The sequence below is a fragment of the Carcharhinus amblyrhynchos genome, unplaced genomic scaffold (genome assembly GCF_965287045.1).
Source record: "Carcharhinus amblyrhynchos unplaced genomic scaffold, sCarAmb.v2.hapA scaffold_386, whole genome shotgun sequence".
Classification (NCBI taxonomy): domain Eukaryota; kingdom Metazoa; phylum Chordata; class Chondrichthyes; order Carcharhiniformes; family Carcharhinidae; genus Carcharhinus; species Carcharhinus amblyrhynchos.
The window spans coordinates 76,891-92,438 of record NW_027650126.1 but is presented as its reverse complement, the minus strand read 5'-3'; the positions used below and the strand labels follow the sequence as shown (position 1 = coordinate 92,438).

Genomic DNA, 15,548 nt, shown 5'->3' with positions numbered 1-15,548 from the left:
AGCAGTTTTGTTGAATGTATTTAATAGAATGACTTGTGATAATGCAGTGTTCGTACATTGAAGTCGATTAAAAAAAATCTTAAAACTTGCAAAAACATTTTTGTCAACACATTAAAATCTCTTTTCCCAAATTTATTAAAGACAATTTTGATACTACCTACCATTTCAGTGTCCCAGCCAGCTTCCAGAAACTTAAAAACACTCACTTCTAGATTAAGTAAATGATGTCCCCTCCCAACCCCAGAATGGAACCAACAGCAGCTTAATTGCTAAGGTGAAGAATGTGAGATGGCTGGAGCTAACTGGTCTGTCAGCTGAGGCCTTTGTTTTGTAAAATTACTGTGACTGGATGTGTATTGTCTTTACATCCATTTGTATAAAATGGCAAAACATTTTTCAATTGTACAGAAAGTCACTGCTGTAAATTGTATTTAATGTGATTGATTCCCCCCCCCCCAAATATTTTTGGTTAAATCTTTAAAACAGGTGCAAGCAACTATCTACAACTTATTATTGGGAATGCATTTTATAATATAACTGATACAAATAAGCCAATCATCAGAACCTATTGAGCTGCAGATTACTATCCCCATCCCATCACTGAAGTTGATAATGTCTGTGGAATTTTACATGGAAGGGGAAGGAGGGAGCTGTCTATTTCCAGGTCATGGGCTAGTGTGGCTGATATTTAATTCTGTACCATCACACCCTGCTCGAGAGCTGCAGTTATTGCACCAGCAGTGAAAAATCATTGCTCTAAGACAACCAGTGCTGGTCAGTTAGGGTGGCTAAAATTTTTTTATTAGAAAGTGACTTGTGTATACTTCGTGCAGACGAAGTAAATGTATTTTACGTGTATATTTATTCAACCATTTTCCACCAGTCACTTAAAACACTCAACAATCAGCTCTTCAGTTTAGCATTTTACTAAGTACAGACAACAGACAAATTCACTGTGAAGTTGAGTCTGAAAATCGCAGGCTTAACGATGAATTCAATTACTCCCCTTATTAATCAATCAGAACTGCGCCTCTGAATTTGCAGTTAGCCAATGTGGCTCCTGGTTAACGCATTTTTGGACAAAACTGACCCCCTGAATACTGATTGAAGAAGCTGTAGCCCCCTCCTTCCTAGGGAGTTGAATAAATAATTAGAGCAGTCCAGCACTCAGGCTTCTTATCTTACGGTAGCAGAGCTCCGATTTAAACTGCATCTACCAGTAAGGCAACAGCAGCAAGAAAGGCTCTTCCTAAGCTTCCAAATGCTCCCATGACAAACTAGGTTTGGGTGGAACAGAGTCCAAAGGCTGCCCTTGGGGGGGGGGGGGGGGGGGGGGAATGGATGCTGGGAGAGGGTCAGAAATGAGTCATGGTGTGCGTACAACCGCATGAGAAATGACTTACAACCCTGGTAAACCCACTGGATTCACTTTCTATGTCTAAGCTTTTTTTTAAACAATATGAAACAGGACAAAGAATCAGAGTTTGAGGGTTTCCTGATCTGGTTCAAAGCAACTTAGCAATGTTTTGACAATAAAGCACCTCTCTCTCTGGTGTTTAGTGTAAGATCCCTTTCCTCTCTAAGTAGGGCTCTGGAAGAGGTGTGAGAGGGGAAAAGCATTTCACATAATCAACTTCCATCCCCACCATTTCAGAGTGCTACCATAAGAAATTGGAGTAGACTCATTCACTCAATTCAGTTTGTGTCCCATGACAGTCAGTCCCGTTGCCATCCCTCCCAAAACACTCCTCTTCATCTCCCAGTAACAGCCACACCAAACTTAGTCAACTCCCCATCATGACTTCCTGACCATCTCATTAGATGGGGTTTGGGGAGAGAGGTGACTGTCACCAACTTGCTGACCCTTCCCCAGTGTGTTCATTGTACCACATCATTTCCTAAGGAAGCATGCAGGTCTGGGATGTACAAGTCTTGTACTTTATCAAACTCCAGTGCAGTGCTACACGTGTATGGTACAACTGTGAAATATTGTGATGTTCATTTTGATGTACTGTTCATAGCCAAGGATTGACAAAGGTTGAAGTAATAAATTGATCTGATCAGGGAGTGTTTGAGATTGCAATATATACACTGAGCATTCAGTTGGTCAATAAATTAAAAAAAAGACACAAAACATCATGTTATTCTGTTTGAGGCCGTGTCTGAAACTGTGCTCCAGACAGCATGGATAGTGAGAGAATCTCCCCTGAGACTGATGTTAACCAGGAGCAATCCTAATACAGGTGAGGGAACGGCGCAACACAAACCGAGCATCAGTCAGCCCTCAAATCCCACCCTTCTCTATGAAGGGATTAGGGACACAGGGATCCTGCCTTATGGGGACTCTGGTGGTCACTTGGACAATTCAAAAGGTACCAAACAATGGAAAAACAAAAAATTCAAACACCATCAGCCACCCCATAACTGGTAGAGACTGGATGTAAAAACCCACTCTAGGAACAGCAAGAAGCCTCAAAACACACCATCTAAACTTTGCCCCCCATTTCCATTGCAAACAAAGCAGTGGTTAACCATATGAAGCACTAAACATGCTATGACCCTAAACATGGCATGCGCAAATACCCACCAGTACCTTAGACATTGGGCTAAACCATGACAATTAATGTGGGGGGTAATTTTTTTTATTTTATATTGCTGCAGATTGTACAGAAGGATCCAAGTCCGATTGAGCAGTGGGAGGTCTGCCTTTTGTCCATTAGTCTCTTGTTGCCTGATTTTTAGGCGTAGTATTGGAGGTTTGCCTTTTTCTTGGCCTGCACCTCCAGGATGCCTTCCATGTAATCTTCATGCGTCAGCTCTGTTGCTTCCCTGCGCAAAGCAATCATACCCTGTCAACAGATTAAAAAAAAAAATTAGAAATCCAGCAAATTCTGTCACTAAAACCCAGAAAACCTGCTAGACTCTGCCCCGACACACTGTTCCACATCTCTGTGGGGAGGGGGAGCGGGCTCTCTATCCTGAAACTGTTCCTGATCATTCAGAGCTCTTGCTATCCTGGAACACTGTTCCTGATCCCTAAAGTTTATACTCACCGCTTCCACACACACAGCTTTGCACTGAGCTCCATTGAAGTCATCGGTGCAACGAGCCAACTCTTCATAGTTAACATCAGGACTGCAGAGAAACAAGAACCAGTCAATAAACAGGAAACTCCACTGCATCCTAATACAGGAGATATTAACCAGATTAAATTACAGGAGCATTGACCAAATGGGAACTCATTGCCTACAAAACTGGTGAAAGGAGAGACAAATCGATGATTTCAAAAAAGGTAACTGGATGGACTTGAAGGAATAAACTCAAATGGACTGGAGTGAGTTTGACTGCTCCATGAAAAGTCAGCATAGCATAGCATCCTGTGATATAAATGACTAAATTTACCAGTACATGGAAAACATCCCAACCATCTCCCTTGGTGCACCTTCCCAGTCTCTACGAACTCCTGGTTACACATTGCCACGTCAGTATGAAACAATGAGAAGGCATGAGGTGCAGGGAGAGATGGTAAACATCTTGAAGGTGGCATGGTTATACTGAGTCTCTCCTGGACACACAGACAGCCCTCACCTCACATTCATTTTCCGGGAATGAATCTGCATAATCCTTGCTCGTGCCTCCTCGTTGGGCATCGGGAACTCAATCTTGCGATCCAGTCTGCCAGACCTCAGCAGGGCTGGATCCAGGATATCCACTCGGTTAGTGGCTGCAATCACCTACAACCAAATGGGGAAAAAGGCAACTCAAAATAGGTTCAATCACCCAGCGAAAGGAATCACATAAGTATATATAGCATTGAGAATGGGAGTGACTGAAAAGAAAAAGGACTGAACATCTTGGATGAACAAACTGACCACGGCGCTATGGCTCAGGAAGCTGTTCAATTGGTGGGAGCAAAGAGAAAGTTAGTCGTGGTTGGGGTAGCATGTTGATGGGAATATAGACACGGTCCTCTCTAGCCAGGATCAAAAATCTTGAAGTGTTGCCTGCTTAGTGCCAAGGTTCAGGACTGAAGATGAACTTGCAGTAGTGGAGAGGATCCAATGGTCATGGTCTATGTAGGCTCCAACAACATAGGTAGAATGAGGAAGGAAGCAGTTTGAAAGGCTAGGCATTAAAGATTCTCCCAAGGGTATAATCACTGGATTACTACCTCAGCCATATGCAAATTAGAGATGAAGATGTGGGAGAAGTGGGTTTTGGTTTGTGAAACACTGGCATCAGCATAGGGGCAAGTAGGGGCTGTATCATTAGGACAATCTACATCTGAACCTGGCTAGAACTAGTGTTTTTGCAGACCCTCTAACTAGGGAGATAGAGAGAGATTTAAACTAAACAGTGGGTGAGGTTTCAGTTGCTTGGAAAATTGGGAAGTTAAAAAGGTAAAAGGTGGGAGTGCAGGTTAGTGATCAGTCTGAATATCAACAGAAAATTACAGGTAGGATAGATCATATGAACATAATGTGGAGATGCCAGCGTTACACTGGGGTGGGCACAGTAAGAAGTCGTCTCACAACACCAGGTTAAAATCCAATAGGTTTATTTGGTATCACAAGCTTTCGGAGTGCTGTTCCTTCATCAGGTGAGTCACTTGATGAAGCAGCAGCACTCTGAAAGCTTGTGAAACCAAATAAACCTGGTGTGAGATTTCTTACATATGACAGCAAGGACAACAGCCCAAATTAGAAGGAGGGAGGCTTTCAAGAACAGAAAATTAAAAAAAAAATCAGGGGTTATATTGAGAGAGCAGTGACAGGATAGTGAGGGGAACTTGACTATCAGCGAGATAGGCCAGGGCAGGAAGCCAACAAAAACATGCAACACAGAGCAAACCCAGTGTTGTAAACTACTGTTAGAAAAAAAACAAAACAAAGCTAAATGTAGAAAACATTTGGAAGATAGAGGAGTTGATAGCACAGGTTGCAACACACGAGTAAGTTGCATTAGCCATTACAGAAATGTAGTTGCAGGATGACCTGGACTGGTTGTTCAACATTCCAGAGTATACAATGTTCCAAAAGAACAGGCCACAGGGGAAAGGAGGTGGGGTTGTGTTAATTGTGGAAGGTTTCAGAGCAGTGCGGAGTTGTGACAAAAGGCAGTGACGTATAACCAGTTTGGGCTGAAACCATGAATAGCAGTGGAAGGAAGACAAGGGTAGGAGCAGCCTATAGACCTCCAAAATGTGAGCTCTCAAGGAGTCAGAGCATAAATAGGGAAATATCAAGGACATGTTCAAAGAGAACTGCAATAATAACAGGTCTGCATGTTGATTGGAGAAACCAAACCGGCAAGGATAGCAAGGAAGAATTTGTGAAGTGCATCTGGGATTGCTTTTCAGAGCAGTACATTGTGGAACCTGTACATTGTGGAACCTATCCACTAAATTCTGGGAGGGTACCAGAAGATTGAAAAACAGTCAGTGTGACCTTCGTTCAAAAAGGAAAAAGGCAGAAGGCAGGGAATTATACAGTTAGTTTAATATCTATTATTGTCAAGACCCTGGATTCATTAAATCAAAGAGGAAACAGCTAATCATTTAGGAAAACTGAATATAATCAAACCTTGTCAACATAATTTTAATCAAAAGGTAAATCATGTTTGACAAACTTGCTCAAGTTCTATGAGAATGTCAGGGGGAGAATAGATAAGAGGGGAACCTGAAGATGTCCTGTATTTAGATTTCTAAAAGAATTGGCATGGATTGAAAACTGACTGCCAGATAAAAAAAACAGAGTTGGAATAAATAGACTCCTTTCAGAGCAGAAAGATGTAATTAGTGGACTACTATGGGGATCAGTTCTTGACCCAGAATAGTTCACACTTTACATAATGACCCGGAGGAAGGAATAGAACGCAAGGTTTTCAAATTTGCCAATGATGATAGATAGAAGGTCAGGTTGTGATGAGGATACTGTGATTCTGTAACAGATATAGATTACACTGGTCAAAATTATGGCAAATGGAGTTTAACATGGGGAAGTAGGAGGTTAAGCACTTCAATAAGAGGAATCAAAAGGCAGATTATCTAAATGGAAAGAGACTGCAGGTGAATAAAGGTACAGAGGGATCTGGATGTTCTATTGCATGAATCACAAAAAGCTAGCAAGCAGCTCCAACAAGTAGTTAAGGCAAATGACATTTTAGCCTTTATTGAAGAGGGGCTGGAGATTAAAAATAGGGAGGTTTTGTTACAAATGTACAGCTTTGGTGAAGCTTTGCCTGGAATACTGCATACAGATTTGATCCCCTTACCTAAAACAAAACGATATAGCAATATTGGAGGCAATGCAAAGTAAATTCATCAGGCGAACTTCTGGGATGAGAGGGTTGTCCTATCAAGGGAGATGAAACAGTTTGGAGTCTTGGATTTGTTGGAATTTAGTTGAGGGTTGGGTGACCTCATTCAAACATAAGATCCAAGGAGGCTTGACAGGGCAGATAGTGAGTGAGAGAGTCTTAACAAGGGGACTTAGCTACGAGATAAAGGTAATTTAGAACCAAGGTACAGAGGGTGATGGAATCGCTGGAACATCGTGGGCCGAAGGGCCTGTTCTGCACTGTAATGTTCTATGTTCTATATAAAGGCTTAAGAAGTTCTTAAAGTGGAAGTGGATAAATATTTGATACATCAAGGAATAGGAGGCTATGCAGAAATGGCACGGAAAAGGAGTGGAAGGTATAGATCAGATGAAACTGAATGGTACAGCAAGTCTGAAGGGTCTTGTGGCCTACTCCTGCTTCTATTTGTGTTCTTCTGCAACAATTAATGATATGTAGGTAAGTTTCATGATCACTGCCAAAAGATTCTGCGCCACTTCAAATGGGTGGAATTATTAAACTAAATGGATAGAAATATTTGGTTTCCCTTTATTTACTTTCTATTAATCTCCACATTTCAGCATTCAGTGCAGGTAGTGCATGTGTTACAGGGTGAAGTTTATTTTTAACAACAGAACCTCTGTCCACTTGAACATTCATCCTGAGTTCTGCTATCACACACCATAGGCAGAAAACCAATATTTAGAGGTGCCTCTCACAGCGGGGTGGGGTCAATATTTACATCCACAATCCAGAATATAGGGATTCTCCAAGAGTATGCTAATATCTGGAAGAGACATTAAAGCCAGTGTTGCATATTAACTTGCTCTACATTCACCTTGACCAGGGTATTTGGTTGGAAGCCATCCAGCTGATTCAGAAGTTCCAACATTGTTCGCTGAACTTCACGGTCTCCAGCCTTTTCACTATCAAACCTGGAACACATGATAACAGCTCAAGTGTAAGCCCTGTACATATATTGTTCAGAAAACAGGACACTGACACTGCAACTTCTGTCCACACCTCTCTCAATATGACATCAATATTCTGCACGCAGATTCCATCCTCCTACCACAGATCTCTACCCTCTTGTCTGTTCAAGCAGATAACCGAAACCCCAACACCCAGTGCTTCACCAGGACTCTCCACACAACACTGCGGCAGAATGGCACAGTGGTTAGCACTGCTGCTGCCTCACAGCGCCAAGGACCCAGGTTCAATTCTAGTCTTGGGTGACTGCATTGTGAGGTTTGCACATTCTCCCTGTCACTGTGCGAGTTTCCTACGGTTTGCTCCCACAATTCAAAGATGTGCAGGTAAGGTGGACTGACCATGCTATATTACCCCAGGGGGATTAGCAGGTAAATCTGTGGGGCTAAGAGGATAGGGCCTGTTGTCAGTGCAGGTTTGGTGGGCTTGTATTGTAAGGATTCTATGATTTATCAGAACAGATCTGCAAGAATACCAAATTTCAAAAGTAATGCCAATTTATACTGCACGAGAAGAGGATGCCAAGTAAACTCCAATTTGTAAAAGGTGTTGCCATGGAGAGTGCACCAGGGAACAGTTAACCACCAGGCTTTTGTTTAAATTCAAATTAGGCATGTCAACTCTGACTGATCAAGGCATTACCATGAGGAACGACCAAAGAATGGCTGTCCCTCAAGCTTTTGTCTAGTTGAAAAAGACAATGTGTGGACATATTCATTCAGGGCCCTAAACGTGAATACATGTGGCTTCAAGCATGTGCAAGTGAGATAATTTTAAATTAGTTGCAAGTGTAATTCTTAGCACAATCGAGAACAGAGTTACATCTAATGTTGGACACTATACTCTGAAATTTGCTTCGTTTTACAGCATCCTTGATGTGGTACATCATCTTTTGGAAATAAGTACACATCTACAGGCTCCTCCTTCTATGTTGCTCGTTACTTTCTCAAATATCTCTAATAAATCAGTTAAATATGATTTCCTTTCCACAAAACCATATTATGATTTTCTAAGTATCGTGCTATAACCTCCCTAAAAATTAGTTCTAGCATTTTCCCTATGACAGGCATTAGGCTTATTTGCCAAGAGCTTCTTGCTTTCTGTCTCCCTCTTTTCTTGAATAGAGGCATTATATTAGTGGTTTTCCAAACTGCTGCAAACTTTCCAGAATTGAATTTAAAACAATTTTGGAAGATTACAACTAATGCATCTACTTTCTTTGCAGTCACTTCTTTTAAGGCCCTAGGATGCAGGCCATCATGTCCTGGGAACCTGTCATACATTAGGTCAGATAATTTTCCCAGCAGTTTTTCTCTGGTGATGATGATTGTTCTAAGTTTCCATCTACTCTTTCACTTCAGATTTTCAAATATGTCTGGGGAGTCTTCTACAGTGAAGAAACAAAATACCTGTTCAAACCTCTGCATTTACTTGTTTTCCATCAATTCCCCAGAGGATACTCACTTTCAATTTTTAAATACTTGTAGAAACTCTTAGAACATAGAAAAACTACAGCACAAACAGGCCCTTCAGCCCACAAGTTGCGAACATATCGCTACCTACTAGGCTTACCTATAGCCCTCAATCTTACTAAGTCCCATGTACTCAAACTGAAGTCTCTTAAAAGACCCTATCGAATCCACCTCCACCACCACCGCTGGCAGCTGATTCCACCACCCACTCTCAGTGAAAAACGTACCCCTGACATCTCCTCTGTACCTACTCCACAGCACTCTAAACCTGTGTCGTCTTGAGGCAGCCATTTCAGCTCTGGGAAAAAGCCTCTGACTATCCACCTGATCAATACCTCAACATCTTACACACCTATCAGGTCACCTCTCATCCTTCGTCTGTCCAAGAAGAAAAGACTGTGCTCTCTCAACCTATCCTCATAAGGCATACCACCCAATCCAGGCAACATCCATGTAAATCTACTCTGCACCCTTTCAATGGCTTCCACATGCTTCCTGTAATGAGGCGACCAGAACTGAGCACAGTACTCCAAGTGGGGTAACTCTTGCTATCCGTTTTTTATATTTCTCACTAGCTTTTTCTAATACTCTGCTTTCTCCCTTTAGACTCATTGCTATCTCAAACCATCAAACTGGACAAAGAGCTAAAATGGCTGAAACTGTGTTATTTCTGTCATCCTCAAACAAAAGGAGATACCCAGCTGTACTGGGGAAAACATGCACCTCATTATTTCTGATGGGGCACTGATGACACATTGTAGGTGGCACACAGACGCACCATGAACATGAAGTTGGTATTCAATACTCACCGTTTTGTACCAATGGCATCCAGCTCATCAATAAAGATGATGGACGGAGCTTTTTCTTTGGCTAAGGCAAAAGCATCACGGACAAGTTTTGCACCATCACCAATAAACATCTGTACCAGCTGTGGCCCTGCCAGTTTCAAAAAGGTAGCCTGGAAGGAGAAGCGGGATGTTACAGTCACAAAGAACGAAGTGCTGCTTGACTGTCCCACCAAACACCCCCAGGACAGGTCCAAGGGAGTAAGTGGCAATTACAAAGCAGCACAAATTCCAGCTGTGGGGGAGCAAAGTTTATGGGAGGAGGAGGAAATGCGTGGGGAAAATTTATCACACAGAGTGGTGAGTGCCTGCAACGTGCTGCCAGGAGGTGTGGAAGCAGGGCTATTAGCAACATTTAAGAAGCTTCAGGATGGATACAAATAGGAGTGAATACAGGGATATGGACCAAAAAGAGCAAAAGTTTAGTTAGGGCATCATGTTCAGTACAGACTTGAAAGGCTGAAGGGCCTGTTCCTGTGCTGTACTTTCTGTTCTTTACACAGGGTGAGATCCAAGGTAAAGTTCCCTCTACACAGATTATTGGATGGTAGAGCCTAACCAAGCAAGCTTGTTTTTAACAGTACTTACACAGACAGACAGATCTCGGACACTAACCTTGGTCTGTGCAGCACAGGCTCTGGCCAGCAAGGTCTTCCCTGTTCCTGGTGGTCCGTACATTAGAACTCCCTTCGGTGGCTGGATGCCCAGATTTTCAAACTTCTCCTTGTGATTCATAGGAAGAACTATAGCTTCAACAAGCTGCACAGAAATACATTAGCGTTATTACAGAAAGAGTAGTCCAGCAGATTCTCAGTATCTCAAGCCTCAGAAAATCCGTAGATTCCCCGTGGGACAGACAACGAAAGCATTCTTTTGGCATATTAACATATACGCTCACACACGATCCTCAGAATCCCTGCAGCATGTACATGCACAAACTTCACTTGGCCCCCACGCAGCCACCTGTATGAACATGGACTGACCTCCTGAATCTGCTTGTCTAGACCCCCAACATCACTGTATTGCTCAGTTGGTCGCTCATCCACCTCCATGGCCTTGACTCGAGAATCATATTCTGTCGGCAGAGTTTCCAGGATCAGGTAAGAATCCTTGTTCACACCCTGGAATGGAAGGCTGGAGGTTAAACAAACAGACACCACCCCAGAGGCACAGAAACAGAGGGACTATCACAGATACCCTCAGATCAAGTGATCGGGCACTTGTTCACTCACTAACTCAAAAAGACTGAAGGTTAAAATACACTCACAATGAATGCCTATGAAGAGAAAGGAGACGAGGGGAAGCATAGATAAAGAAACAAAGATAATTGACTCACCACCAGATCACCAGGTTTCAGCTTCTCAGCATCCACTAGTCCAATGACAGGCAGGAAGTAAGTCTGTCCAACACAGAAAGGCACAGTTAAATCACCGAGCAATTAGAGCTAGCCTAGGTACAGGTTATCAGAGAATCACTTACAGCACGGCAAGAGGCCATTAAGCCCATTTAGTCAATTTCAGTAAGGCGTTTGACAAAGTCCCTCATGGTAAGTTGGTTGAAAAGGTTAAGGCTCATGGAATACAAGGACAGGTATCTACATGGATTGAAAACTGGCTAGGTAACAGGAGACAGTAGTAGTGGAAGGGTCCTTTTCAAACTGGAGGTCTGTCACTAGTGGTGTGCCTCACGGCTCAGTACTGGGATTTCTTCTATTTGTAATATACATAAATGAGCATAAGAACATAATAAACAGGAGCAGGAGTAGGCCATCTAGCCCGCCCCACCATTCAATAAGACCATGGCTGATCTGAAGTGGATCAGTTCCACTTTCCCACTTTCTCCCCATAACCCTTAATTCCCTTGTCAATCAAAAATCTATCTACCCACGACTTAAATATATTTAGCGAGGTAGCCTCCACCACTTCAATGGGCAGAGTGACTTGGAAGAGGGAGTACGTGGTGTGATCAGCAAGTTTGCAGATGACACTAAAATGGCTGGATTGGCAGACAGTGAGGAGCAGTGTCAGGCAAAACAACAGGATATAGATAGGCTGGTATACTGGGCAGATAAACGGCAGATGGAATTTAATCCTGATAAATGTGAGGTGATGCATTTTGGGAGAAATAATGTAGGGGAGAAGTTATATGATAAAGGGTAGACCTATAAAGAGTATAGAAACGCAGAGGGACCTGGGGGTGCAAGTGCACAAGTCTTTGAAGGTGGCAGTACAAGTGGAGAAGGTTGTGAAGAAAGCTTATGGTACGTTAGCCTTTATAGGAAGGGGTATAGAGTACTCGAGCTGGAGTCTAGTGTTGCAGTTGTACAGAATGTTGGTTAGGCCGCTTTTGGAGTACGGCGTCCAGTTCTGGTCGCCTTACTACTGGAAAGACGTGGAGACCCTGGAAAGAGTGCAGAGGAGGTTTACCAGGATGCTGCCTGGTTTGAAAGGACTGGGTTATGAGGAAAGATTGGGCAAATTGGGGCGGTTTTCCCTTGAAAGATGGCAACTGAGGGGAGATCTAATAGAGATATATAAGATTATGAAGGGTATAGATAAACAGTGGTAAGCTTTTCCTAGATTGGAAACACATGTTACGAGGGGCCACAGGCTTAGAGCAAGGTATAATTTGGATGTTAGAGGGAGGTTTTTCCACACAGAGGGTAGTGGGGGCATGGAATGCTCTGCCAAGCAAGGTGGTGGAGGCAGACACGCTGGAGTTGTTTAAGAGTTATTTAGATAGGCACATGAGCGGGATGGAGATGGAGGGGCACAGGAGACTGTTTTAAATAAGGTTCAGGAGCCTTGAGACGTCCCTGGGAATCAACTGATTCCTATGGACCTTCCAACATATTTTCTGGCTCACTTGTTTTACTTTTGAGCTTCTGGGGATTCCCTTGAATGTTTGTATAAGGACGTGCATGTTATTGATGTTTTTCTCTTTTAATCCACAACTGCTTCGGTCCGCTTTGTTGTCCAACAAGGGGCATACACGCAATGGATCGTACGAGGGCTGCTCTTGGTTGTTTTGAGAGTAGCCTAGTACTTCACGTCGTTAGTGTACGCTTAAACTGGACCAGATGCTGGGCAACATGATAGCTCAGTGACTATCACTGTTTGCTGTGCAGATACACAGATTTGGGCCAGTGTCTGCGGGAGTTTGCGCATTCTCCCTGTGCTTGCATGGGTTTTCTCCGGGTGCTCTGGTTTCCTCCCACACCCCAAAGATGTGCTGTTAGGCTGATTGGTGTAACAATTTGTCCCTAAATTAGACCTCCCTCAATGTGGAATGCCATAAGCATAGACAAGGGTCATGGGTGGAAAGGGGACTCAATGTTAAAATGGCGGCGCGGGCTTGTTGGGCTGAAGGGCCTGTTTCCCATGCTGTGCTGTTCTTTGTTGGCTCTCCGTAGAGCATTCCGGTCAGTCCTATTCTTCCTCAAGTGCCCACCTAATTTCCTTTTAAAATCACTGCTCGTCTCCACTTCCACCCTCATGGACACAAAGTTTCCATTCTCCCTCTCACTGTCAAAAACTTTGTCCTCTCAGTTCCCTGGAGTCTCTTCCCAAAATCTTACATCCTTACACCATCAGCTAAAGGAAAGAGTTTTTCCCTTGTCTAATCTTGTACCCACTTTACAGACATTATCTCAACATGATACTCTAGTTGCGACCTAACCAGTGTTTTATAAATGTTCAGCATAACCTCCCTGCTTTAACATCTCTTTAATGAACAAGATCCCATATGCTTCACTAAGCATTCTCAATATGTTCTGTCACCTTCAGAAATCAGTGTACATCAACCCTCAGGACTCTGTTCCTAGATAGTCTTTAAAATTGTACCATGTTGCCTCTCCCTAGCCCTCACTTCACATTTCTCTAGTGAATTGCAACTACCACTTGTCTGCCCATCCTGCTGACCTGTCTATGACAGGCAATTTTAATCAATCAATCAATCAATCTCATGATTTACCACTCCAAGCTGTATGCCATTGCTAATTTTAACACTCTGCTCTCTGGTTTAGGATGTGAATCATTTATAACATAAACAGAGCAGCAGTCCAAGCACTGGCCCTCAGGTAGTATCACTATCCACCAGTCTGCAGTCTGAGAAACAACAGTTTCCTCAATCCTACCAAAGCTCTCACCTGACGGGTGGAAGTTTTAATAACAGCGCACTTTCCTTTCCTCTGGGAATCCAGGTCAACATTTGCTCCATCCTCTTCCTGGTCGTTTGGATCAACATCCAGTAACTGAAACACAACATCAAGAAGAGGCATGAGTTAGCTTATTTGCCAGCCTGGGACGTGGGCCCACAGCCCTTTCACCTAGGGCACCACCCCCACTCCCTGCACCCTGATTCCAGTGGCAGGTGGGATGGGAAACACCACACACCCCTCCCACCCCCCACCCCTCACCCCCAGAGCCTTAAAGCAGTGGGTCCAGTCTCAGAATAGAGAGAGAGGCAGCAGAGGCGCTGTCTGTGGGCCAGTGCCAATGTTGTACTCTTGGAGGTTCCGAACTGAGGGAGTGCTGCACGAAGAGAGAGTTAGTGCTAAGGGCACCCTATGGAAGGGATATTAAACTGAAGGTGTCTCTGATCTCAGATTCCAGCTGTCTGTATTGAAAGGTGGAGGGGTGGGGGGCAAGTCCATGGCTTATATTGATCTTGCAGTGTGACTCAGGGAAATACTTCAGTGCCGTCAGTAGTGTAATATAATTTGGGTGTCATCAATAATCCTGGATGTGAGGCAAGGTCTGCCATGTTCACTGCCACTTTACACAGTTTAAAGCAGGTCAGAACCCCTCTGAAAACTTTCTCACCTCAATGACATTGGATACCAGGTATGGCAAGGTCTTGTTGACTTTGATCTTCTCACTGTTCTCCTTGATTTTGTCTTTCATGGCCTGTAGTTCATGTGTTACTCTAAGCACCTCACTCTTCATGATCTGTCAGTGGGAGAAAGTGTCAAATCCAGACAATACCAGAGAAAGCACACTGGCCAGATTGGCAGAAAACACAGCCACTCAAACTTATTGTGCACAGAATTACTACACAACATGGGATCACACCATTCATGTTCAGCCTTATGTAGCCATTAGTCATGTGTTAATCAGGAATGTATGTACTGGTGGGTTTTTCAACTGTGGAAACCTTGGAGTTTAACCATTACGTCAGGCAACACGCATACAGTTTTCAACCTGTGACAAGTAGTCAACAGGATAAAGCCGCTAAGATCCTGAGGAACAGAGACCAACAAGCTCAGTTTGATATTCTATTCAACACAGTGGATGAAGGGCCTCTACACTCCAAACACTGCTAGCTGAACTGGTTTCTTAATGATTGACATACCAGACTTTACCTTAATCTCACTGTCCAGCAGTCGTGTACGCTGAACAATCTCCTCAGTGGACATTTTAAGAACCTCTTCACCAATTCCATCCTGAAAATTTAGCAGACCATCAGTGAGACAGAAGGCATACACACCCACTCCCCCCCTCCCCATGTTTCCTCTCGCTCCCTCCCCCTATCCTCTCTCTCTCACACACACTCTGTTCTCTCTCTTTCTTTCTCACCTCCACTTCATCCCACACCGATCTGTCGTTTAACGAGGCCATTTTCCTCTCTCCACTATTCTCAATCTCGGTTCGCACTTTCACCACCGTCGCCGCGCAGCCGCACTATTTCTGGGCCTGCTGCTCTGGTTGCTGTCTATGGCGGATTTTCCCTGGGAATCGCAATCGACTGACTCATCATGGCCTGGTCCAGCACAACCTCCAATGATCCCGCTTCCAGCTGATGTCGAATCTGTGGCTGCTGTTTTCAGACCGTTTAGCTGAGCAGATCACGTGACACTGAGAATTGCTGAGTGTTGCTCCGGGTGCCGCCATCTTTATGCGGG

At 43.7% G+C, this 15,548-nt stretch overlaps 1 protein-coding gene across 1 annotated transcript; it reads right to left on the bottom strand.

Annotated features, from left to right (window-relative positions):
• Positions 1-5: 5 nt before the first annotated feature.
• psmc3 (proteasome 26S subunit, ATPase 3) lies at positions 6-15,353 on the bottom strand. The gene is made up of 12 exons (XM_080183719.1): positions 15,223-15,353; positions 15,009-15,089; positions 14,470-14,595; positions 13,794-13,898; positions 10,983-11,045; positions 10,630-10,767; positions 10,262-10,405; positions 9,611-9,759; positions 7,178-7,274; positions 3,589-3,734; positions 3,054-3,135; positions 6-2,849 (listed from the first exon to the last, which is right to left on the bottom strand). Exons 1-12 carry the CDS (start codon positions 15,262-15,264, stop codon positions 2,739-2,741), a joined length of 1,284 nt encoding a protein of 427 aa, XP_080039845.1. The 5' UTR covers positions 15,265-15,353; the 3' UTR covers positions 6-2,738.
• Positions 15,354-15,548: the final 195 nt, after the last annotated feature.

What these genes read in the sequence shown, in the direction of transcription:
- psmc3 (XM_080183719.1), bottom strand. Translation starts at nt 15,264, where the DNA reads ATGGCCTCGTTAAACGACAGATCGGTGTGGGATGAAGTGGAG. An exon ending in GATGCCATTGGTACAAAACG is followed by an intron (nt 7,275 to 9,610) that starts GTGAGTATTGAA and finishes CATGTGTTCCAG; the next exon opens with GTTTGATAGTGAAAAGGCTG. An exon ending in AAGCTGTGTGTGTGGAAGCG is followed by an intron (nt 2,850 to 3,053) that starts GTGAGTATAAAC and finishes ATCTGTTGACAG; the next exon opens with GGTATGATTGCTTTGCGCAG.